The following is a 26,755-nucleotide window of genomic DNA, read 5'->3' as shown; positions in this document are numbered from 1 at the left end:
GTCAAATGCACCTGTTGGTTACCTCTCCCCTCCCCACCCCATCAATCTGGTTGAATGTTCCTCGAGAGACTGTAATAAATTAGTCAGACATAATTTTCCTTTCGTGAAGCTGTGACTCTGCTTAACTAATTCATGCTTTTCCAAATGTTCTGCTAATATGTCGTCTATAATTGATCCCGATTTTTTTTCCAACAATAGATGTTAGGCTAGTCGACCTATAGTTATCCACTTGTGACCGCCTCCATTTTGACTGGAGGTATTGCATTATCAGTTTTCCAATCCTCTGGTGCTTCTGCAAAATCAAAGGATTTTTGGAAAATTGCAACCAACACATCCACTATATCAGTAGATACCTCTTTTAGGATCCTAGTGTCCAAGCCATCAGGGCCAGCGGGCTTTTTTTTAATAGAATCCCTACAGTGTGGAAACAGGCCGAACAAATCCACACCTAACCTCAGACCATTACTCCCACCGGACCCATTCCCCAATAACCCACCTAATCTACACATCCCTCAACGCTATGGGCAATTTAGCATGGCCAATCCACCTAGCCTGCACATCTTTGGACTGTGGGAGGAAACCCGAGAACCCAGAGGAAACCCTCACAGGCACGGGTAGAATTTGCAAACTCCACACAGACAGTCATCCGAGGCTGGAATTGAACCCCTGGGTCCCTAGCAGGCAGCAGTGCTAATCACTGAGCCACCCGTGCTGCCCAACTGCACCAATTTCTTTTAATTCATTTGTATGATGTGGGCATTCCTGACTGGCCAACATTTCTTGCCCATCCCTAGTTGTCCTTGAGAAGGTGGTGATGAGCTGCCTTTTTGAACCGTTGTAGTCCACCTGCTGTTGTTCCTTGCTTAGCAGTAGTGACGACACTTAATTTCTACTGTATATTCTTTAGGATTAATACAAATATATTATCTTCGATGGAAACAGGCGATAATGTGGAAAATGGGGCTAATGAGATAAGGTGGTGTGTGACATAGTGAGGATGAAGCAAGTGAGGGCAGACGGTGTTTGTCCGGGGAGCCAATGAGATCAATGTGTGACCCCTGAGAGGGTGGCACCAGTGAGATCCCACAGGCTGTGACCTGGGGGGCATGGACCCACTATGTGTGCAGTCCTGTGCTGTGGCTCATTCAGTGTTGCCGGGATGTTGGAACTATGGTGGTGAGCATAGCAGCAAGGCTGAATCAGTGGCATGAAAGATTAGCTAATTAGAGTAAGGGTCTGAGTCACTAGGACACACGGGATCATTGGGGTACATATTTGGGTCATTGATATGTAGGCCTCAGTCAGTTGCGACAAATCACCTGTTTCTCTGCCTTGACTCACCTAATATAAAGGGAAGTGGGAAATATCTGTGTCGTATTTTTAGTTGGGGAATGTTAGAACCTTTAACTACGAACCTGGCAATGAACGTATTTCTTCAAAGAAACTGGGACTCTCCTATCTCCCAGTTAGAGTGGAATATTCTGTAAAAGTTAAGAGTTTAACTGTTTCTCTAAATAACAACAAAGGAGATCTGTATATTTCACTGGAGAGTGTTTGATTAAAGATTTTCTAGATTGACCCGGGGTTGAAGCATTAGACATGGTACTCCAGGGAGCCAGACTGAATGGATAAAGATGTATGACCCTACAGCAAAGGATCAAGGTAGGACAGGCACAAGTGACCAGTTTGGTGGAATACTGCCAAATTGCAAGAATGAGTGCATTTCCAATAACGTTCATGACATTTGGCTCAATCGAGAGGAAAGAAAAAGCAGGTGCTCAATCCACCAAAGTAAACGTTTACTGCATCCACCAGAGATGCAGTGGCAGCAGTATGAGCTAGGTATAAACACACGACCTTTACCGCCTGGAAAGAAAAGGGCCACAGATGCTTACAGAATCTTGGACCTTCTTCCTGAAAGCATTGTAGGATTATTTGAATCAGATGACTGCAGTGGTTTAAGAAGTTGGTGAATACATGCCATTGCCGGTGACAGTAAAATCCCATGAAAGAGCTTTTAGAAGAAAGTAGAATCAGCATTGGTGGATACTAAGAATAACTAGAGTCAGAAAGACAAGTGGGATTAGTATATAAGGCACCTAACAGGAGTTACACTGTCAGAACTTGAAGCAAGGGCAGTAAAGATGATATCATGCCTGTGGAGGACTGTGTCCTTGGAGACGAGATGAGTCAAATCTGGTCTAGACGAATTCATAATGCTTTTGTGGTAGTTCCCTGGAACCACACATTGTGAAATTGATTTGAGGTGAAGCTAATTTATATTAATTGGTCTCATTTGAATAGCACTAATGAATAATCTCGCAGTAAAAAATCAACTGAGAAATAGTGATCAAAATAATTTAAATTCCATATCAAGTTCAAAATCAAACTACAGTCTTAAAGAAGAGTCTTACCTTTAGATAAGGTCAATCACATAGTTATGAAGCAGATTGCAAAGATTTGAGGGGAAGACTGATTGCTCATGGAAAATGAGTATTATTGACGAGCAAGTATTTATTACCTATCGCTAATTGCCTAGGGAAGGTGGAGGTGAACTGCCACCTTGAGCAGCTGCAGCCTTAGGGTCTTGGAACACACTTTCCTTTTTGGAAAGGTATTCTGGGATTTTGGCACCAGAACAATAAAGGGTCAATGATGTACTTCCAAATTAGAATTGTGCTTGGTATAGGGGAAAACAGTATCCCCAAGTAAGGACCAAAAGAACTGCGGATGCTGTAAATCAGAAACCAAAGCAAAGTTGCTGGAAAAGCTCGGCAGGTCTGGCAGCATCAGTGGAGAAGAAAACAGTTAACGTTTCGGGTCTGGTGACCCTTTCTCAGAACTGATGGTGGCTGGGAAAACATCAGTTTATATGCAGAAAAATGGGGGGGTGGGTGGGATAGGGAGTAAATGGTAGGATAGAGCCCAGAAAGAGAGAGAGACAGTTGGAGAGACAAAGGAATTGCTAACGATCTGGCTGGGAGGGTGAATAGTTGTTAATGGGGACTGTTAGTGACTAACAACAGTGGGTGTGTAGTGGCAGGCTATGTGATAACAAGGCCTGGCATGTTGGGTGGGACTTGGGGGAGTTTAGGCCCTAAAATTATTGAATCCGTAGGACTGTAGGGTCCCCAAGCAGAAAATGAGGTGTTGTTCCTCCAGCTTGCGCTGGGCTTCACTGGAACACCGTAGCAAGCCAGCGACAGATATTGGCCAGGGAGCAAGGTGGTACATTGAAGTGGCACAGGACCCGAAACAGTAACTCTGTTTTTTCCTCCACAGATGCTCCCAGACCTGCTGAGCTTTTCCAACAACTTTGTTTTAGTGTTCCAATGTATCTGCTGTAATTGTTCTTGAGGACATGGGTTTGGAAATTGCTTTTGAATGAAGCCTTGGTGAGTTATCATAAGTCTTTTAGATGGTATATATTATTGTTACAGTGTGTCAGTGATGGAAGTGAAAATTGAAGTTGAAAGGTGGACGTGGTAGCAGTCAAATTGACTGTTTTTGTCCTTGATGTCAAGCTTCTTGAATGAAGCCATCTAGATAAGTGGAAACAAGTGCTTTGTAGATGGTGGATAGACTTTGGGGAGACAAGAGATGAGTTAGTCACCACTCATTTGTTGTGATAGCTACCGTATCGATGTGGCTTGACCAGTTCAGTTAAAGGTAAGCCCCTCAGGATATTGATGGTGGGGGAAATTAGCAGTGGTACTGCTTTTGAATGTCAAGGAGCAATGGTTTGATTCTCAACAAGATGTTCATCGCCTGGCATTTGCGTGATGTCAGTGTTACTTACCACTTATTAGCTGAAACCTGGATATTGTCCGCGTCTTGCAACATTTAAACACAGGTGTTTCTGTATCTGAGGAGTTACCAGTGATGTTGAATATTGTGTAAATATCAGTGAACGGCCCCACTTCTGACCTTTTGATGGAGGGAAGATATTGATGAAACAACAGAAGATGGTTGAACACAAGGTACTACCTTGAGACCTCCTGCATGCTGGGGCTGAGATGATAACCATTGAACAACCTCAACTCTCTTCTTACTGCCTCCAACCAGTAGGATTTTCCTCCTGATTCCCATTGACAGTTTTGCCCTGACTTCTTTATACCATCTTTTGTTAATTATGACCATGCTGTCAAAGGCAGTCATATTCATCTCACCTCTTCTTTTTAGTACATGTTTGGAGCAATGCAGTAATTAAGTCAGGAAAGGTCCTGGTGGAACTGAAACAGAGCATCATGAGCTTTTTTTTGGCAAGAGCCACATGATAGCTCCATCAATGAATCTTCTGTTGCTTTGCTGATGGTCTTTTTATTATTCTTTATCGATTTGGATTGTGAGTTGGAAATGATTTTTTGATGTTGGGACACATTGTGGTTTGTTGGTTTGTGAGGCCAGGCCTGGAGGCTAAATGCATGCTGACTCTTGATCAAAAAGATTCTGACAGAGACGGTGATCCTCGGGAAGTGCATTGTGTTTAAACAGACAGCAGAACTTGGACATTAATGAGGCCAGTGCCTGGGAATTGATTTTTCCAAGTCCAGAAGAGAATCTGTGTTCAAGCAGAATGGTCATTGAATGGTAATTGAGGCCTAGGGACAATCCTGTTGGGGTGGAATCGATTGAAGTTTTTGTTTTAAACTGTTTTGAGAGATAGGCAGGGAGTGTAAGTCTTCAGACTAATATGATACACTGGCTTCTGGATTCACAAAGAGTAGAAAGCTGAGTAAGAGGTATTAAAGTGTGAAGCTGGATGAACACAGCAGGCCAAGCAGCATCTCAGGAGCACAAAAGCTGACGTTTCGGGCCTGAACCCTTCTTCAGAGGGGGGTGTGGGGAGAGGGTTCTGAAATAAATGGGGAGAGAGGGGGAGGCAGACCAAAGATGTGTCAAGGAGAAGATAGGTGGAGAGGAGAGTATAGGTGGGGAGGGGATAGGTCAGCCCAGGGAGGACAGACAGGTCAGGGAGGTGGAATGAGGTTGGTAGGTGGGAGGAAGAACAGGTTAGGGAGGCGGGGAAAAGCGGGGCTGGTTTTGTGATGCTGTGGGGGGAGGGGTCGAACTGGGCTGGTTTGGGGATGCAGTGGGGGAGGGGGAGCAAAATTCAATACAGACAGTTGCCAGAGGCTGGAATCAAACCCGGATCCCTGGCACTGAGGCAGCAGTGCTAACCACTGAGCCACCGTGCCACTCGTCACCAGTCCTCCAGGATATTGCCAGTGGCTAATGAGGATGCAAAGTTTTCAGTCAAGGCCCCAGGAGCGTTGTCTCTTGCCTCTGTCATGAACCTGGGATAGATACCATTAGCCCTATGGACTTATCTAACTTTATGCTCTTCACGAGACCCAACACTATTTCTGTCTTGATATCAAAATGCCCTGGCATATAAGCATGCTCCACACAAATGTCACCATCCTCCATATCCTTCTCATGGGTAAATAAGGATACAAAATGCTCATTTAGAATCTCATTGACATCCTCTGCCTCCACTAACAAGTTCCCTCCTTTATCTACCTTCACCCAGTTCGTGTCTTGTTTTTAAAAATATTTATAGAGTGCCTTGGGATTCTTTGGATTCTCTTTTAACTCTACTTGCCAAGGTCATTTCGTGGCTCCTTCTTATTTTCCTAATTCCCTGCTTGAGTTCTTTCCTGTTTTCTTTATTTTTTTAATGGGGCCCTGTCCAATTTTAGCTTTCTTAACCTTCAAAATGCTCCTTTTTTCCCCCTTTGACTAAATTCACAACTTCCCTCTTTATCTAATGATCCCTTACCTTGCCGTCCTTGCCCTTCCATCTTACTGGAATGTGCCAGTACTGAAATCTGATCAGCAGATCCTATAAGCAACTGTCATATATCAAATATGGACTTGCTCAATACTCTTGCCTAATACTGACATAATTTGCCCTCCCCCAGTTTAGTACCTTTCTGCAGGTTTCTGATTTACAATAGAAATCACCATAGAAATCCTACAGTTGTGGAAACAGGCCATTCAGCCCAACAAGTCCACACGACCCCTCTGAACAGCATCCCACCCAGACTCATTCCCCTAATTTCCCATGTCTAACCCACCTAACCTAAAACATCCCTGGACACTATGGGCAATTTAGCATGGCCAATCCACCTAGCCTGCACATCTTTAGACTGTGAGAGGAAACCCACGTAGACTTGGGGAGAATGTGCAAACTCCACACAGACAGCTGCCCAAGGCTGGTATCAAACCTGGGTCCCTGGCAGCAGTGCTAGCCACTGAGCCACCAGGCCGCCCTCATCCTTATTCGTTGCTATCTTAAAACTTAAGGAGCTGTGATCACTCTTTCCAAAATACTTCTGGTCAGACTCATTAGCCAATACAAGATCCAGTATGGCTTCATTTACCCCCCCGCCCCCCCCACCACCACCACCACCACTCCAGTTGGACTATCCACATACTGTTTCAAGAAAGCCTCATGAATTCACTCAACTGATTCTGCCTCTTGCTTTAAGGCAGTCACAGTCAATATTGGAAAATTTACAGTCAACCACTGTGGCAGCCCTCTTCATAGAATCCCTACAGTGTGGAAACAGGCCATTTGGTCCAACAAGTCTACACCGATTCTCCAAAGACCGATTCACCCAGACGCAATTGGGAAACTATTGGATGAAATTCTGAAGGAGAGCGTTAATCCTCACTTGAGGCAAGGTTTGCTCAGGAGTAGTTAGGCTGTCTTTATCAGAAGGATGTGATGTGTCTTCAATTTGATAGAATTTTTCCTGGTGACCGTGTGCATAGATGAGGGCGTGCACTTGTTGCAGTTTACATGGATTTCAGCAAAGCTTTTGATTGGATCCCACATGAAAGACTGATAAAGAAGGTAGAACACGTGGGATCACAGGTAACCTGTCAAGGTAGATCCAAAGTTGTCTTTGTGGCAGCAGACAGAGCGTAATGGTAGAAGGCAGTGTGTGTAACTGGCAGCCGGTGCCCTGTGGCATACCACAGGAATCAGTGTTGTGTCCCGTAAATGATTTAGATGAGAATGTGGGTGGATTGGGGTGGAAGGTGCTGATTAGTAAGTTTGCAGATGACACGAAGATTGACCAAGTGGCCGACAGTGAGAAACAATGTGTTAAATTGATTGGCAGTTGAAATTTAACTGTGATAAATGTGAGGCAATGCACTTCCATCAAAGTAACCAAATAAGGGAGCTCTCAATGAATGGCAGGATACTAGGAAGCTGAGGAAATGAGGGTTCTTGAGGTGCTTGTACACTGATCCCAGAAGGTGACAGGAAGGGCTGATATAATAGTGAAGGCAGCATATTGGGACACTTGCCTTTATCAGTTGTGGCAAACATTGTAAGAGCAAGAGATTATGTTGGAGCTGTACAAAACTTTGGCTAGACCACAGATCCAGTTCTGATCACCTCACTGTAGGAAGGATGTGTGTGCACTAGAAGGGTGGTAGAGGAGATTCGCCAGGATGTTGCCTGGGATAGAGCGTTGTCACTATGAAAAGAAGCTGGTTAAGCTCAGGTTGTTTTCTTTTGAGCAACAAAAGCTCAGAAGGGACCTGGTCTGAGGTGTATCAGATTGAGGGGCATGGTCAGGGTGGAGAGAAAGCAGCTGTTCCCCTTAAGTCAAAGAGTCAGGAATGCAGGGAGTGATGGTTCATAATTTCAAAGGGAAAGGTGGGAGGTTTATAGGGGATCTAAGGAAAGGATATTTCACCCAGCGGGTGGTGGAAATCTAGGATGTGCTGCCTGGGAGAGTAAAAACTGAAGGGCATCTTCTCTACTGTAAGATTCTGGGAATTGGGCTGTGGAGATCAGTGGGACTCAGGATTTCACTGGCAGCTGTCTGCATCACTCCTGATGTGGAGAGTTGATAGTGACATTCTGGAACTGCTCAAGATCCTCCAGTTTATAATTGTCAGTCCCTTGTTCCCACTAGTGAAACTGATATGTTTAACAAGGAAATGCTCTGAATTAATATATTTATTACAGAACATCAAAATCTGGGTGCATCTGTCAACAACATGGCTGAAGATCCAAACAGGAAAGAAAATCCAGTGTCCTCGATTGAAATGAAAATAGACACAGGTTAGTTCACAAAGTTACTTATGGAAATATCTCTGTCTGACAAATGCCCTGCTCTTGAGAAAGAGCTTGCAGCTCCAAGTTAAGAAAGCGGGACACTGCTGTGTGGGAAGGCTGAAGCAAGTGACCATTTTGAGGGACATTACAGTCACATGTAGAGAGTGTTCCTGTGTGCTGCGGCTGCGCAGTAGATGTCTGATATTGAGTTTTAAGAAGATTTGTAGCACAGGTTGAGGTTCTGGATGTGAGTTTGCTCGCTGAGCTGGAAGGTTCGTTTTCAGACGATTTGTCACCTTTTTTTTATTTGAAAAAATATACTTTATTCATAGAATGTACAAAAAATAAAACATTTATACACCTACCCAGTCATGCAAGCCACTCCGGGTTACCCGGGGGTACGTACACCAACTAAAGGAAAAAAAAACAAAACAGAGAAAAAAAAACAAAGCAAAGAAACCGCCCAGGCAGTAGTCACCCCGCACAGTCCCAGTTGGCCCCCTGACCAGTTGGGGAAGGCGCCAGCTGGGCCCAGTTACCAGATAGGATTCTTTTCCCTTTTCTGGACGAGGGGGCTCATACGGTGGTCTTTCCCCACCGCGCCTTGGCGGCGGCTGCCCCAAGCTTTAGCGCGTCCCTCAGCACGTAGCCCTGGACCTTGGAGTGCGCCAGTCTGCAACACTCGGTCGGGGTCAGTTCTTTCAGCTGGCAGACCAGCAAGTTGTGGGCAGACCAAAGAGCGTCTTTCACCGCATTGATGGTCCTCCAGGCGCAGTTGATGTTGGTCTCGGTGTGCGTCCCCGGAAACAGCCCGTAGAGCACGGAGTCCCGCGTCACGGAGCTGCTCGGGACGAACCTCGACAAATACCACTGCATCCCCCTCCAGACCTCCTGCGCATAAGCACACTCCAGAAGGAGGTGATCAACAGTCTCGTCCCCCCCCGCTGCCACCTCGAGGGCAGCGTGCGGTGGTGCAGAGATTCCGGGCATGCATAAAGGATCTCACTGGCAGAGCCCCTCTCACCGCCAGCCAAGCAATGTCCTTGTGCTTGTTTGAAAGTTCTGGTGATGAGGCATTCTGCCAAACGACTTTGGCAGTCTGCGTGGGGAACCACACGACGGGATCCACCCTCTCCTTTTCCCGAAGGGTCCTGAGGATACTACGTGCTGACCACTGCCTGACGGCCTTGTGGTCAAAGGTGTTTCCTTTCAAAAATTTCTCCACGAAGGACAGGTGGTACGGAACGGTCCAACTACTCGGAGCGTTCCGCGGCAACGAGGCCAGGCCCATCCTTCGCAACACCGGGGACAGGTAGAACCTCAGTAAGTAGTGACACTTAGTGTTTGCGTACTGAGGATCTACGCACAGCTTGATGCAGCCATACACAAAGGTAGCCGTCAGGGCGAGGGTGGCGTTCGGTACGCCCTTTCCCCCATTTCCCAGGTCTTTGTACATGGTGTCTCTGCGGACCCGGTCCATCCTCGACCCCAAATGAAGTGGAAGATGGCCCGGGTGACCGCAGCGGCGCAGGTCCAGGGAATAGGCCAGGCCTGCGCCACATACAACAGTACCGAAAGCCCCTCGCACCTGACAACCAGGTTCTTACCCGCGATGGAGGGGGACCGGAGTGTCCACCTGCCCAGCTTCTGCTTAAATTTGGCGATACGCCCCTCCCAAGTCTTAGTGCATGCCCCAGCTTCACCAAACCAAACACCCAGCACCTTCAGGTAGTCTGTCCTGACGGTGAAGGGGATGAAGGAGCGGTCGTCCCAGTTCCCGAAGAACATGACCTCGCTCTTACCCCTATTGACTTTGGCACCCGAGGCCAGTTCAAACTGGCCGCAGATGTCCAACAGCCTACTCACCGACCGACGATCGGTGCAGAGGACGGCGACATCATCCATGTACAGGGAGGTCTTGACCTGAAGGCCTCCGCTGCCTGGGATAGTCACGCCCTTCAGGCTCACGTCCTTCCTGATGGAGGCGGCGAAGGGCTCCACACAGCACACGAACAAGGCAGGAGAGAGCGGGCAGCCCTGCCTGACTCCAGATCTAACAGGAAAACTGTCTGATTCCCACCCGTTGATCGAGACTGCGCTAACGATGTTGGCTTAGAGCAGCCGGATCCAATTGCGGATGCCCTCCCCGAACCCCAATTTGGAGAGAACGTCCCTCATGTCAGCATGAGAGACCCTGTCGAAGGCCTTCTCCTGGTCCAGGCTGACGAGGCAGGTGTCCACCCGCCTGTCCTGTACGTAGGCGATCGTATCCCTGATGAGCGCGAGGCTCTCAGCGATCTTCCTGCCCGGCACAGCACAGGTTTGGTCAGGGTGAATCACTGACTCCAGGACAGACCTGACCCGGTTGGCAATGACCTTGGCCAGGATTTTGTAGTCCATGTTCAAAAGTGAAATGGGACGCCAATTCTTAATTTCTTCCCTCTCCCCCTTCCTCTTGTAAATGAGGGTGATGATGCCCTTCCTCATGGACTTGCACATTTCCCCTGACCGAAGCGCACTATCGTACACCTCCAGCAGGTCCTGGCCGACCAGGCCCCACAGAGCAGAATACAGCTCGACCGGTAAGCCGTCGCTTCCGGGAGTCCTATTCCTCTGCAAGGACTTGAGGGCTCTGGCCAGCTCGTCCAGGGATATCGGCCGGTCCAGCCACTCCCTCGTGCCGTCGTCTAAGACCTCCGTGATAGACGACAGGAACGACTCGGAGGCCGTGCTGTCCGTGGGCTTCGTGTCGTACAGTCCGGCATAGAAGGATCTGCTGATCCTCAAAACATCGGGCCGAGGCGACGTCTCCGAGCCGTCGTCCTCCTTCAGCCGGCTAAGCACAGAGCTCTCTTTGTGCACCTTCTGAAAGAAGAAACGCGAGCACGTCTCGTCCTGCTCCACAGAGCGGACCCTGGACCGGAAGATTATCCTGGAGGCCTCCGCGGCGAAGAGCAAGGCTTGCTGGCCCCTCACCTCGCGGAGGTCCTCCGTGACATCGACCCCCATCAACTGCAGAAGGAGCAGGTTCTGCACCCTTTTCTGGAGTCGCAACAGCTTTCCCCGCCTCTCTCTTGCCTTCTGAACACCCTTGAGGACAAAGAACTTCTTGATGTTCTCCTTCACCGTCTCCCACCAGTCGCCTGGAGACTCAAAGAGGGGTTTCACGGTTCTCCAACCGGCATACTCCCTCTTAAGCTCCTCGACGTTCTCTGGGGTCAACAGAGTCGTGTTGAGCTTCCACGTCCCCTTGCCGGCCGGCTGGTCGTCCTGTAAGTGACAGTCGGCCAACAGGAGGCAGTGGTCAGAGAAGAACACCGGCTCGACACCGGTGGATCTGACCGAAAACGTCCGTGACACAAACAGGAAGTCTATCCTTGAGCGGATAGACCCGTCTGGCCGCGACCAGGTGTACGTCGAGCAGCTTGGCGTCCTTCACCGTGCCCATCAGGAATCTGGACGTGACGTCCAGTTGAATCCCCCCACCTGCTGTCCCCACGCCGGATCTTCCATCTGCATCGATGATGCAGTTGAAGTCTCCGCCTAGGATGACTGGCCTGGACATAGCCAGCAGGGGTGGAAGCCGCTGCAGGACGGCCAACCGCTCACTCCGTACCACTGGGGCGTACACGTTGATCAGCCTCAGGGGAGCATTCCTGTAGGTGATGTCAGCCACTAGGAGGCGCCCCCCCACTACCTCCTGAACTTGAGAGATGGTGAAGTTGTGCCCCCGCAGCAGAATAGCCAGGCCCGAGGAGCGACAGTCGTTACCCCCCGACCAGATCGAAGGCCCACAGGTCCAGGTGCCGGACCATTTCCCGTACCTGCCGAGGTGCGGTATCCCGCACTCCCGCAGAAACAGGAGGTCCAACTTGATGGTGGTCAGGTAGGCCAACGTGGACACACATCTCGCGGTTGACTTGACGCTGCGCACATTAATGCTCGCGATTCGTACCCCCATTGTGGGCAGTGACCGCAGTACCCTCCAAGTCCAAGGTCCAGCCCCTCCATCTGTCCCTTCATGCCCATTGCCCGGGCTAACTGCTGGACGCTCTCTGGGCTCAGGAAACCGTCCGTGCTGCCTTCCGGGTGGCATCCCCCCGTCAGGGGTGCGGAGGCAGGAGGGTCCGGCTCCGGGTCAGGCTGGGTACATGCTGTTTCCTCCTTCCCGCCTGGAAGTTCCGGGGGACCCTCCAGTGCTCCAGCGGCACTTGACTGGGTGTCGGAGTGAGCCTCAGGACGCCTCCCATCACCTGGAAGCGGGGTGCTGCTTTCCTTCCCCCTCGAGACCTTTAACTTCTGCTTCGGGTGGGCCCTCTCCGAATCCTCCTCGTCAGAGGAGCTCTTATAGCCCCCCTGTAGCTGCCTCTTCCCGCCTGATTGTTGCGGTTCCTGGGCCCGTCGACGCACCTTCCTCCTCGCTTTCCGGACTGTTGTCCACTCCCCTGGGTCGCCTGTCGCCGCCTCCATTGGCTCCAGGTTGTCGGGGGGGATCGGAGCCTGCAGGGGTGCTTTGCTGGCCTCGGGCCCATCCTGCAGGGCTGGGCCCTCCTGTACGGCCTGGCCCTCCTGCACATTAGTGGGGTCCTTGCTGGGCCCTGGTGCCTTCCTCTCCTCCGGGGGGGCTGGCCCTGCATTTCCCCTGCCGGCGACCTGGGCGTAGGTGGTACCCCGCCGCGGGCATGCCCTATAGAAGTGGCCCGCTTCCCCGCAAAGGTTGCAGCTTCTCTCTCGTGGGCAATCCTTTGCAAGGTGTCCCTCCTCCCTGCAGATGGTGGCTTTGCAGTCGGCCGCCATGTGACCTGACCTACCACAGGCATGGCAGACTTTAGGTTGCCCTGCATAGGTCAGGTAGCCCCTGCTCCCGCCGATCGCGAAGCTGGACGGTGGGTGTGCGACATTCCCGTCTGCGCCCATCCTCAGCGTCACCTTGACCTGCCTCTTATTCGTCCAGATGCCAAAGGGGTCCACGATGTCAGTTAGGTCCCCTTCCACCTTCACATACCTTCCGAGGAAGGTCAGGACATCAACTGCTGGCACATGCGGGTTGTACATGTGTACAGTCACCATACGGCTCCTCTGTCCTGGCATCACAAACAGTGGGACAGCGGTCAATACAGAGAGGGGGCCCTCACCTCCTTTCTCCTTGAAAACCTCCAGGAAGCGCTCGCAAAGCTTGGCACTCCGGAAGGTCACATCGTAAAAACCTCCTCTGGGGAAATCCTGCAGGCAGTAAATGTCCGCAGCAGCAAACCCGCAACAGTCCAACAGGACCCTCTTCACGAAGAAGGTGCGGTCCACAGGTGCACCTTCATCCACCTTCTTTACAGAAACACGGATGGTGTTCCGGACCCCCTGACCTGGGGCATGAGCACTTGCCGCAGCCATCGTTGCAGGTTGGCTGCTCCCCTGAACCAGCGTTAGGCCGAAGCCAGCATTAAGATCCACTGGTCGCAAGGGTGCACAGCCAACCCGACGTCCTCCTTTCACCTCCAAGACAGCACTCTCGTCCTCTCGGTCCACAAGAGAGTGGGTCTTTATTGTGTTCGAGATGTAAGCTGGTTCACTGAGCTTGCCGGTTTGTTCCCAGACATTTTGTCACCATTCTAGGTAACATCATCAGTGAGCCTCCGACGAAGCGCTGGTGTTATGTCCCACTTTCTATTTATCTGGTTAAGTTTCCTTGGGTTGGTGATGTCATTTCCTGTGTTGGTGATGTCATTTCCTGTTCTTTTTCTCAGGGGATGGTAGATCGGCTCCAAATCAATGTGTTTGTTGATGGAGTTCCGGTTGGAATGCCATGCTTCTAGGAATTCTCGTGCATGTCTCTGTTTGGCTTGTCCTAGGATGGATGTGTTGTCCCAATCAAAGTGGTGTCCTTCCTCATCTGTATGTAAGGATACGAGTGATAGTGGGTCATGTCGTTTTGTGGCTAGTTGATTTTCATGTATCCGGGTGGCTAGCTTTCTGCCAGTTTGTCCAATGTAGTGTTTGTCACAGTTCTTGCAAGGTATTTTGTAGATGACGTTCGTTTTAGAACATAGAACATAGAACAGTACAGCACAGAACAGGCCCTTCAGCCCACAATGTTGTGCCGACCACTGATCCTCATGTATGCACCCTCAAATTTCTGTGACCATATACATGTCCAGCAGTCTCTTAAATGACCCCAATGACCTTGCTTCCACAACTGCTGCTGGCAACGCATTCCATGCTCTCACAACTCTCTGCGTAAAGAACCTGCCTCTGACATCCCCTCGATACTTTCCACCAACCAGCTTAAAACTATGACCCCTCGTGCTAGCCATTTCTGCCCTGGGAAATAGTCTCTGGCTATCAACTCTATCTATGCCTCTCATTATCTTGTATACCTCAATTAGGTCCCCTCTCCTCCTCCTTTTCTCCAATGAAAAGAGACCGAGCTCAGTCAACCTCTCTTCATAAGATAAGCCCTCCAGTCCAGGCAGCATCCTGGTAAACCTCCTCTGAACCCTCTCCAAAGCATCCACATCTTTCCTATAATAGGGCGCCCAGAACTGGACGCAGTATTCCAAGTGCGGTCTAACCAAAGTTTTATAGAGCTGCAACAAGATCTCACGACTCTTAAACTCAATCCCCCTGTTAATGAAAGCCAAAACACCATATGCTTTCTTAACAACCCTGTCCACTTGGGTGGCCATTTTAAGGGATCTATGTATCTGCACACCAAGATCCCTCTGTTCCTCCACGCTGCCAAGAATCCTATCCTTAATCCTGTACTCAGCTTTCAAATTCGACCTTCCAAAATGCATCACCTCGCATTTATCCAGGTTGAACTCCATCTGCCACCTCTCAGCCCATCTCTGCATCCTGTCAATGTCCCGTTGCAGCCTACAACAGCCCTCTACACTGTCAACGACACCTCCGACCTTTGTGTCGTCTGCAAACTTGCTGACCCATCCTTCAATCCCCTCGTCCAAGTCATTAATAAAAATTACAAACAGTAGAGGCCCAAGGACAGAGCCCTGTGGAACTCCACTCACCACTGACTTCCAGGCAGAATATTTTCCTTCTACAACCACTCGCTGTCTTCTGTTGGCCAGCCAATTCTGTATCCAAGCAGCTAAGTTCCCCTGTATCCCATTCCTCCTGACCTTCTGAATGAGCCTACCATGGGGAACCTTATCAAATGCCTTACTGAAGTCCATATACACCACATCCACAGCTCGACCCTCATCAACTTTTCTAGTCACATCCTCAAAAAACTCGATAAGGTTTGTAAGGCATGACCTACCCCTCACAAAGCCGTGTTGACTGTATTTGTTCAAGCCATGCTCTTCCAGATGGTCATAAATCTTATCCCTCAGAATTCTTTCTAACTTTGTTGTCTGTATAGGGTCTTTTAAGTTCATTAGCTGCTGTTTTAGTGTGTTGGTGGGTTTGTGGGCTACCCTGATGCCAAGTGGTCCGAGTAGTCTGGCAGTCATTTCAGAAGTGTCTTTGATGTAGGGGAGAGTGGTTATGGTTTCTGAGCCCGTTTTGTCTGTTTGTTTGGGTTTATTGCTGAGGAATCGGCGGACTGTGTTCATAGGGTACCCATTCTTTTTGAATATGCTGCATAGATGATTTTCCTCTGCTCTGCGTAGTTCCTCTGTGCTGCAGTGTGTGGTGGCTCGTTGGAATAATGTTCTAATACAGCTTCGTTTGTGGGTGTTGGGATAGTTGCTCCTGTAGTTCAGTATTTGGTCCGTATGTGTTGTTTTCCTGTAGATGCTGGTTTGAAGTTCCCCATTGGCTGTTCGCTCTACTGTGACATCTAGGAATGGCAGGTTGTTCTTGTTTTCCTCCTCTTTTGTGAATGTTATGCCAGTAAGGGTATTATTGATGGTCTTGAATGTTTCCTCTAATTTGTTTTGTTTAGTGATGACAAAGGTGTCATCCACATAGCGGACCCAAAGTTTGGGTTGGATGATTGGCAGAGCTGTTTGTTCGAGTCTCTGCATTACTGCCTCTGCTAAGAACCCTGATATCGGAGATCCCATGGGTGTACCGTTGGTTTGTCTGTAGGTTTTGTTATTGAAAGTGAAGTGGGTGGTGAGGCATAGGTCCACTAGCTTGATGTTGTCCTTGCTGATGAGGTTGGTGGTGTCTGGTGTATATGTCTTCTGTTCTTCTAATAGTGTCATCAGTGTTTCTTTGGCCAGGTTGATGTTGATGTTGATGTTGATGGATGTGAACAGGGCTGTTACGTCAAAGGAGACCATTATTTCATCCTCTTCTATCTTGGTGTCTTTGATGGTGTTCAGGAATTCTTGGGTTAATTAAACAAGAGAGACTTCCAAAAAATGAAACCAGATGGATCCAACACACCACGCTTCTATGGACTACCAAAAATTCACAAACCAGAAGCCCCCCTCAGGCCCATAGTGTCGCTACCTGGAACACCAACCTACAGATTAGCCAAGGAACTACACCAAAGACTAAAACACCTAGTAGAAGACTCCCACCACTCCATTCGCTCCACCCAAGAATTCCTGAACACCAAAGCTGTGAGGCAGCAGTGCTAACCACTGACCTACCATGCTGTCCACATGCAAACAAAATGCAACAAAAACAGAAGCAGCTGGAAAAGCTCAGCAGATCTGTCGGCATCTGTGAAGAGAAGTCAGAGTTAACGTTTTGGGTTCAGTGGTCCTTCTTTGGAACTGAATCCAAATGGCTAGTTCTACCTGTATTCCATGTGATCTAACCTTGCTAACTAGACTACCATACGAAACCTTGTCGAAAGCCTTACTTAAGTCCTTATAGATCACGTCCACTTCTCTGCCTTCATCAATCGTCTTCATTACTTCAAGACAATCAAGTGAGGGAGACATGATTTCCCACACACACAGCCACATTGACTATCTCTAATAAGTAAAGACTTTCCAAATACATGTAATTCCTGTTCCTCAGGATCTCTTCCAACAACTTACCCATCACTGATGTCAGGCTGACCTGTCTATAGTTTTCTGGCTTTTCTTTGCCGCCTTTCTTAAATAGTGGCACCAAGTTAGCCAACCTCAAGTCTTCCGGCACCTCACCTCTGACTATCGATGATACAAATATCTCAGCAAAGGACCCAACACTTCCTAGCTTCCCACAGAGTTCTAGGGTACATCTGATCAGGCCCTGGGAATTTATCCACCTTAATGCATTTTAAGATTTTCGGCGCAACCTTCTGTATAATATGGACATTTTTCAGGATGCAGCTGTTTATTTCTCCTAGTTCTCTATCTTCCACATCCTTCTCCACAATAAGCACTGATGCAAAATACTTGTTTATCATCTACCCCATCTCCTTCGGTTCCACACGTAGATGGCCTTGTTGATCTTCGAGGGGCCCCATTCGCTGCCTAGTACCCTTTTGTCCTTAATGTATTTTTCGAATCCCTTTAGATTCTCCTTAATCCAATTTTCCAAAGCTATCTCACATCCCTTTTTCCCCCCTCCTGATTTCCCTCTTAAGTGTACTCTTACTGCCTTTATCATCTTTTAGGAATTAATTTGTTACTTGTCACTAATCCACAATTCACTTGTCTATATGTGACATATGCTTCCTTCTTTTCCTTGAACAAAAGCTCAAATTTTCTAGTCATCCACCCTGCACCGATCGGTATTACCATTCACCCTGACCGGAAAATATTGTCTCTGATTTCTTGTTATTTTGTTTTTTGAAGGCTTCCAACTTTTCAGCCACCCTTTATCTGCAAATATCTGCCCCAATTAAAGGGAAGCTGCTGTCGGTGGCATTCCCAGGAACCTTCTGACCTAGTTGTTTTGGGTGATGCAATATTCTGTGCAAGATAAAATTCAGGTTTTCACTGAACTGAGTAAACTGACCCTGATTACAATCTGTTGAAGAACTCCAGGAAATATTTGTGGACTCCAGTATTGGTAAAGAGTTCTATAACAAAGAATCTATGAGTCGATTTAAGGAAGAGCAAAGGAAACAATGCACTTTTTTTATCAGTTTTGAAAGTTGTGGAGGTTTCGAAGAGGAGTGATTTATGAACACACTCTCTTGGTATCTGTATTTTCAACTTGTCACTGAAGGTTTAATGAAACAGGATTATCAAGGGTGTCTGGATCAGATAAGTTAAAAGTTAATCACAATTGACAAATCTGTCTACTTTTTAAGGTGCAGCATACCAGTGCTGAGGTTGATTGAGTAGACTCTCAAGGCACTTAATGTGGTTTATGGCTATTTGGAATTGTAATCATTTAGATTGCAGTTCAGTAATGTATATTTCATGTCGATTTGGACTCTCAGATCCGAACTCCACAATCACTGAGTTCTTGGCGAAGTGTGAGGATTACCAGCTCTTCCAGTTCACAAAATTCTTCTGGGACAGACTAGAACAAGCGATGGAAGATTGTGTGGATGGACTCAGTTCATTGTTAACATACAAGAGGATTTTCAATGGACAGGAGCATCAGGTAAGTGAGAGAGATAGGGAAAGTGTTGAAACATTAGGAAACCTACAAAACAATAACAAATAAAATGCTGGATGAAGAAAAGAGCTGATTGTTTATCTGGATTGTTGCCTAACAACCTGGCTGCCCTATGCTGCAATAGTATTGGATATTATTAACTAATCATACTAGTCAGTTGATCCACAGCCATATATGAAGTCAGGAAATTCCAGTGGTCTAGAACTTTCAGAATGACTGATATAGAGTCATCTGTATTGGAATCACAGTGGAGTCTAATAACTCTTTTGAGGAAACAAAATCCAAAATCCCAGATAGTTACTAAAATAATGAAGCCTCAAGGTTTAAACAGAAGAATTTTCCTATGCAAAAGTAAAACCACACAAACATCACTATAATCTTGAGTACTATTTTAGAAATTAATTGGATGTGAACATCACTGGTTGGGCCAGCATTTACTCCCTGTCCCAATTCATCCCTCGAAGGTGGTTGTCAGCTGTCATCTTCAATCACAGTCCATGTGCAGGAGTAAACCCCCACAATGTGTTTGGGAGGGGTTTTCAGTTTTGAAAAAAGGCAATATATTTCTAAGTTAAGGTGATGTGTGACCATGGATTAACCCCGTACTTGGAAAATGCAGAACCAGCACAAATTAAACATGAGTTAACCATTATAACCAGTTATAAATATTATACACTAAATGGCAAGTACAGCTAAGACAGACCTTTAAGAATTGTCTCAGCAGTCCATATCATGCGGTATCAATTGCCATCAAATTCCTTCAAAACCCCATTATCCTCTCAAAACATTTCAGCCCTTTCCCTGGGGAATAAGCCTGATTAGCGCAGAACTAACCCAAGTTCCACGGCATGGTTCTCATTGAAAATGGCACAGTATCTTAAAGAACCTCTTGACTGTCAGAATGGTGTGCGTTCAGCAATGTCACAATCAAGTAACAGGAACGACTGCATAATCACTGAATTTTAGACTTTTACAGTGCAGAAGGAGGTCATTTGACATATTGGGTAGCTCTTTCAGGATATACAGTCTGAAATCTGTAGCCTTCTAAGTTCATCATTTTCAAATACATTTCCAGCTCTTTTGAAACGTCCTATGGAATTCACTTCCACCACTCTCCCAGGCAGCACGTTCTAAATCGTAACAACTTTCTTACGGCCTTCTTTCATATTCTCAGCTTTTAGATCTTGCCTATTGGCTCCAGTTTTCTTAAATACCACAGACGGGTTTGTTAACATCTGAGATTGGAGTTTTAAAAAAGATCCAAAAGGCAAAACCTGGTGATGTCCCATCCAATCAGATTCTGCCTGCCTGGCCTGAGAATTAAGTTTAATGGTATCTCCATGCAAATGACTCAACCGAGCAACACTCTCTTTTCATGCTGTTTTGGATTGATGCCTTTTTTTTGACTCCTAATTCTGATGAATATGCAAGCAAGACTTCAGTTTTTGGTCCCCATTTAGTAATGTATAGTTAGACAGAGACCCAGGGTGACCTTACAGAGGTTCATAAAATTTTGAGGGGCATGAATAACCAAGTTGTATTTCCTGGGGTGGGGGGAGTCCAAAACCACAGTTTTGAGGTGGGAGGGGAAAGATTTTAAAAAGGATCTGGAAAGAGCTGCCAGACGAAGTGGTGGAGGTGAGTACAATTAAAACATTTAAAAGGTATCTGGATTTGCATACGAGTAGGAAGGGTTTAGAGGGATATGGGCCAAATGGGATGAGGCCAGATTGGAATGTCTGGTAGGCATGAACAATTTGGACTGAAGGGCCAGTTCCATGCTGTGTGACTCTGACTCCAGTTTGAGGCGATCAATGTCAAGCACTAATTTGATGCCAATTTGTCAGCCCAGGCCTGGCGCATTTGAAAGCAGACTGCTTCAGTATCTGAGGAGTCTCTAGTAGTGTTGAACAATGTCTAATCATTAACAAATGTTCCCACTTATCACTTTATCATGGAGGGAAGGTCAGCAATGAAGCAGCTTTTGACAGTTGGCCAAGGGCTTCCCTCTGAGGAGTTTGAAAGGCTGCCCAGGTACCTCGATTAGTGACTGCCACTTCCTCTCTAGAGCTCAGCTCTTCAATCCATGTTTGAACCAAGACTGTAATGATATTTAACCTGCTTTATACGCACACTGGGACAATTTTCCATTATTATCAGGTAGATGTGAATATTACCATTGTGCCAGAACATCCAATTTGTATTTTGTTATACTCTGTTATTCTTTTAAAATTATCTATTTTGTTGGATTTCTAGAGTAATACACTCGTACAGCATTGAAACAGACCCTTCGGTCCAACTGTTCTGCACCAACCAGACATCCCAATCTAACTTAGTCCCATTTTTCCTGCATTTGGTCCATATCCCTGTGAACCCTTCTAACTCAAATGTCAATTGAGAAACCTTTTTAAATGTTGCAATTGCACCGGCCTCCTCCACTTCCTCTGGAAGATCATTCCATACATGCACCACCATTGGCATAAAAAAATACACCTCAGATTGTTTTCCCCTCTCCCCTTCACCCTCTGTGCTCTAGTTTTGGACTCCCCAAGGAAAAAGACCTCGGCTATTCACCCTATCCATGCCCCTCATGATTTTAGGAGGGGGGAAGGGTTCTGAAATAAATAGGGAGAGAGGGGAGGTGGATGGAAGATGGATAGAGGAGAGGATAGGTGAAAGGAGACAGACAAGTTAAAGAGGCAGGGATGGAGCCAGTAGAGCTGAGTGTAGGTGGGGTGGTAGGGAGGAGATAGGTCAGTCTAGGGAGGATGACGGCCAAGGGTGATGGGGGTGAGGCTTGAGATGGGAGGAGGGGATAGGTGGGAGGAAGGACAGATTAGGGAGGCAGGGACAAGATGGGCTGGTTTTGGTGCAGCAGGGGGAGGCCCTATTCCACAAATGCTGCCAGACCCGCTCAGTTTTTCCAGCAACTTCTGTTTCTGTTCTGGATTTACAGCTTCCTTGGTTCTTTCAGTTTTTATTAAAGTAACTGGTTGTTTTACAAAAATCGGGGAGGTTTTTAAATAAATTATAATGTATCATCTGGTGCAATCAGTAGTTTCGGCATTGAATTTGAACAAAATAGTTCCGGAACCTTGATATTTCACTATCACTTTAATTGTTAAGAGATATTTTCTCAATTAACCTGCTGTTAAGTTAGTTTATATTTGCCTTCCGATAAACATTGAGATGGCACGGTTTTCTCTCTCCAGCACTGCCTAACATTGAAAATACTGTCTCTCGTCTGAAAATGCGACTATCTTGAGCCCAGATATGCTCTGACACAATGATTGATTTTGTCTCTTTCTGTCCATTGCACATTATCCGTATTTAGTTACAACAGTTCATATTCTGCTGAACCATCGTACTTAACTTTGAGAGCTTCTGGCCAGTCTGCCATCTTACTTTATTTTGAGGACTCCTCAAATTATGCCATCTATTTTACTCCCCCCTCAAAGTCCTTTTCAGATATTACACTTCTGAATTTTTTGTCCATTATGATACCTGAGCCTTGAAAGACTCTAGTTTAAAACTTTCATCTTTTTGTCTGTGTCCTTCATGTCTCTAAGATCCCCTCCAGCACAGCAACATTCCCATACCTTTGAAGTTCTCTGCTTGTCATGCTGGCAGCTTGGGCACTTCTTCGTTCACTCCACTATTGACTTATTTCCTGCAGTCTGAAAATCACTCCACATCTTGGCCTTTCTCTGCTCCTCTATTCATCCAGTTAGCATTGGTTTCATTGTCCAATTTCAGCATTTTGAACAGCCATGCAAAGTTTAACTACAGTGAAAGCTCCAAGTGTAATCGTGACAGTCCTAGTACAGCAGTGTTCACTTCTGGACATGTTCCAGTTATTGAGAACAGATTTCCAAAACCAAAGTTGTCGTGCTGCTTTAATTTTTAGAGGGAATAGTGATTGAAGTAGGAGATGACAAAGTGTGGAGCTGGACGAACACAGCAGGCCAAGCAGCATCTTAGGAGCAGGAAAGCTGACGTTTTGGGCCTAGACCTAAGATGCTGCTTGGCCTGCTGTGTTCATCCAGCTCCACACTTTGTTATTTCAGATTCTCCAGAATGTACAGTTCCTATTACCTCTAGTGATTGAAGTAGTTAAGTTTCCAATGCTGCTCTGTCTGTTCGATTCTCCTAACCAATAATAGCATTGGTCATTTCATTTAGTTGCTGGGAATTTCTAAAACCGTTTACCTCCTTCATTTCAGAATCACATCTTTCCTGCCACTTGAGTCATTGTTCACTGCAGTTTTATTTCTTTGGTAAAGTAGTGGCAATATCATTAGAACAGCGTGTCAGACATCCAGGAAAACTGGAAGTTCCCGTCACTTTCTGCACATTTTTGGTGTTTTGACTTTCACTCACGCCTCAGTGTATTCATCAACATTCTTCACAGAAAATCATTGAGCTTGTGGAGAAGCAGATCCGGGCCGACAGTTCCAAACTGCTTCTAAAACTGGTGATGGAGAAAGGTTCTTGGGCCCGAAGGGTGATGTGGGAATCCTTTGTGAGAATGCGCCACGTGTTACCAAAGTTGGACAAAATACTGAAACAAGTACAGGAGTTTGGTATGATAAAATCACACACTGTATTCAATTTCTGATTTAGCAATACAGCAACTCTGTGGCTTTCACTATTCCACAGATCAATTTCATAAAGTCTATTGATTTTTAAACAGGTTCTAATCCATTTGATGCAATGGAACATGCTCAAGGTTTATCCGAAATACCCGGTCATCTGAAAGGTAAGAGATGAAATGTAGATCTTAAACTACAAGTTGACTTCTGAAAACGAGAATGTTTGCCTGAACTGGGAATATGGAGACTGAATTTTACCACAAATTCTCAAAGTGGCATTTTTTTGGTCAGATTCATGGAAACTTGCTTCTTGTGACCCCTGGTGGATTTTGTTGCAATCTCACCAAACTCACTCTATTAACTATCTGCCATTCCCCTTTGTTACCATCTGATGCTAGCCCAAATCTCCCAATCGCTATTGATGGAGGTAAACACCACTTCCAAGGTTTCCTGGGATCCCTGGATTTGGCTGTCATCTTTGAACTGCAGTCATGCACCCTGTCAAGCATTTGGCAGTTTGGAGGTTTTCTTCACTGTGTACGTAATGAGATTAATCACAAATTAGTGCTTCTTGGGACACATAGCTGGCATAGCAGACACTTTCTTTCACGTGCATCTGCATTTTTATTCATTCACAGGATGTGAGCATATCTGGCTGGCCAGCATTTATCAACCATCCCTAACTTCCCAGAGGTCATTTAAGAGTCAACCATATTACTGTATTTCTGGAGTCACATGTAGGCCAGACCAGTTAAGGATGGCTGATTTCCTTCCCTAATTGACCAGATGGGTTTTTTCTCACATTTGGCATTATACCCTTAATTCTAGATTCTTTATTGAATTCAGATTCCACTATCTGCCATGGTGAGATTTGAACAGAGGCTCCCAGAACATTAGTAGAATTTCTAGATTAGTTGTCTACTGATAATACAACTAGCCTATTGTCTCCTCTCTTATATTCTTACATATATTGCAGCTCAAGCATTAAGCCACACAGCTTCGCTGTTCTTATCACATCTTGGAACCTTCACTAAGTCATTTCTATTCTTTCCCTAAGTTCTCAACAACCTGGTATCATCTTATTGTTCAATGTAGGACCAACACATAAGGAAAGCCTTTAGTTGCTTCAGCAATCATTTTTATTCGCCAGTAGAAAAAGTGAATTAAAAACAAACAGAAGTTATATTTGTCTCTGTGTAGAACGGCATTGCTTGCCTTTTGAGCACCAAGAGTTTGGCTGGAAATGAATGGTCATTTCCCCCATACTTGCTGAAACGGGGGGGGTCAGTGGAGACCCATCTGGCTTTTGGTGCCCAGCACTGCTGTGACCTTAAGTACAACAAAAGAAGGTGATGCTCCTCCTACTTAATTTCCTCCTCTCCCCGATGGAAGACCACTCCCACTCTCCTGGCTCATCAGACTCTGCCACATCCCTCCTTTTCTGCTTCAGTTGAGCAGAGCAAAGCACGCTAAGATTATATACTGTGTACTGTACTGTATTGTAAGGAACCTACAGACCAATCAAACAGCAAAACCTCACCTTCAGGCCTAATGTCTGCTTCACCAAGACCATAGTAGAAGAATGGGATGCTTTGAATCCATGCTGTGCCTTAGTGGGTCAGGGGCTTTACCTAACTAAATCATTAGCCATATCAGACTGGATACCTTTGTCTCCCATAACCATCCTTGTAAGGCCCCTCAAACACAAGAGAAACATGAATTTCGAAGGATGTTTCCAGTCAGACCAGTTTCCAGAATACCTAGCACAAACTTGTAAGAAGTCGTACTAATAAGCACAGATAACCTTTCTCACCGCATTATGATACGATCCTCTCAACCCAACATGTGTTCTCTATATCGCACCCATCACTTGGGGAAAGGCAGCTGTATATGGCCAAAGCCTACAGCACGGGTCGCAGCACAAGCCTCATCGCAAGGAAAGGATATTATGCTGTGTAAGCTGGCACAAATGCTATTGCCAATAGCCTTGGTACTTTAGAGTTAATGGGAACTGTAGATGCTGGAGAATCCGAGATAACAAAGTGTGGAGCTGGATGAACACAGCAGGCCAAGCAGCATCTTAGGAGCACTAAAGCTGATGTTTCGGGCCTCGACCCTTCATCATTTGGGGTGGCACGGTTGCTCAGTGGTTAGCACTGCGGCCTCACGGTGCCAGGGACCCAGGTTTGATTCCAGCCTCGGGCAACTGTCCATGTGGAGTTTGCACATTCTCCTTGTGTCTGTGTGGGTTTTCTGCACGTGCTCCGGTTTCCTCCCACATCCAAAGATGTACAGGCTAGGTGGATTGGCCTTGCTAAATTGCCCGTATTGTTCAGGGGTGTGTGGGTTAAAGGGGGTGGGTCTGGGTGGGATGCTCCAAGTGGTGGTGTGGACTTGTTAGGCCAAAGGGCCTGTTTCCACACTGTAGGGAATCTAATCTAATTTTGCCAACTTTTCTTGGCATGACCCATATTGCTCAGGGGCTAGGGTGATTCCACCCCAGAAGTTCAAAGGCCTTTCAAAAACGAGTTGAATGTTTCTTGGCTTCATCATCAATCCTAAATGTTGCTTCATAGAATAAAATTACTGATCACAAATGTCCTTCAGGGAAGGAAATGTGCCATTCTCATCTGGTCTGGCCTATACCAAACTCCAGAGCCGTAGCAATGGGTTAACTCTCATCTGCCCTCTGAAATAGCCAAGCAAGCCTCTCAGTTATATCAGTTGCTTCAAAGCCTCAACAAGGAAGTTAGTCTGGATAGACAACCTGACATCGACCAAGGCTCCAGAAAAGACAATGGCAGAAACAGCCATGTCAACTGTGCAAAGCCGTCCTTAATAACCTCTGGGGGCTAGAGCCAAAATTGGGAGAGCTGTCTCGCAGACTAGTCAAAACAATGGCCAGACTTAGTCACACTGCGAAATCATATATTACAAACAATCTCTCAAGCACAGCCATCACCATTCCTGGATGTGTTCTATCCCTCTGGCATGCCAAATTCAGCACACCGTAGTGTACATTCAGGAGGGAGTTACCCTCGGAGCCCTCAACATTGCAGCAGGACACCATGACATCTCCCGGCTTCAGGTTAAACATGGGCAAAGAAGCCTCCTGCTGATCACCATGTACCATCCTCCCTTGGCTGATGAATCCGTACTCCTCCATGTTGAATACCATTTGGAGGAAGCACTGAGGGTGACAAGGGTGCAACATGTGCTGTGAGTGGGGGATTTCAATGTCTACCACCAAGAGTGGCTTAGCAGCAGCACATCAAGCTCAAGCTCATCAGATCCTAAAGGATGGATGATGATGGGATAGTGTACGGGAATGGGCTTAGATTAGTTCACAGGCTGGCGCAACATCGAGGGCCGATGGGCCTGTTCTGCGCTGTATTTTTCTATGTTCTATGTGACCGCTAGACTAGGTCTGTGACAGGTGCTGAGGGAACCAACAAGAGCATTAAAAAATATACTTGAATGAATAAGGAATGGGTGAATTAGCTTTATTGCTATATGTACTTGTGAGTACAGTTTAAAATTCACAAGATGCTACATGTGGCGCTATCTTAGGTACAAAGGTGCCTTGGTACAGATTCCTGAGTACAAA

At 46.6% G+C, this 26,755-nt stretch overlaps 1 protein-coding gene across 1 annotated transcript in view; it reads left to right on the top strand.

The window, feature by feature from the left end:
- LOC125450148 (NACHT, LRR and PYD domains-containing protein 3-like) overlaps positions 1 to 26,755 on the top strand; it is a 51,343-nt gene that overhangs the window by 5,484 nt on the left and 19,104 nt on the right. The window contains exons 2-6 of the mRNA XM_059643114.1: positions 1,565 to 1,662; positions 7,994 to 8,089; positions 18,375 to 18,541; positions 22,968 to 23,139; positions 23,250 to 23,315. Coding sequence (XP_059499097.1) covers positions 1,635 to 1,662; positions 7,994 to 8,089; positions 18,375 to 18,541; positions 22,968 to 23,139; positions 23,250 to 23,315 — 529 coding nt within the window. The 5' untranslated portion in view covers positions 1,565 to 1,634. The remainder of the gene's footprint in view (positions 1 to 1,564; positions 1,663 to 7,993; positions 8,090 to 18,374; positions 18,542 to 22,967; positions 23,140 to 23,249; positions 23,316 to 26,755) is intronic.

The sequence above is a fragment of the Stegostoma tigrinum genome, chromosome 48 (genome assembly GCF_030684315.1).
Source record: "Stegostoma tigrinum isolate sSteTig4 chromosome 48, sSteTig4.hap1, whole genome shotgun sequence".
In the NCBI taxonomy this organism is placed as follows: domain Eukaryota; kingdom Metazoa; phylum Chordata; class Chondrichthyes; order Orectolobiformes; family Stegostomatidae; genus Stegostoma; species Stegostoma tigrinum.
This window is presented reverse-complemented; position numbering and strand designations above follow the sequence as displayed.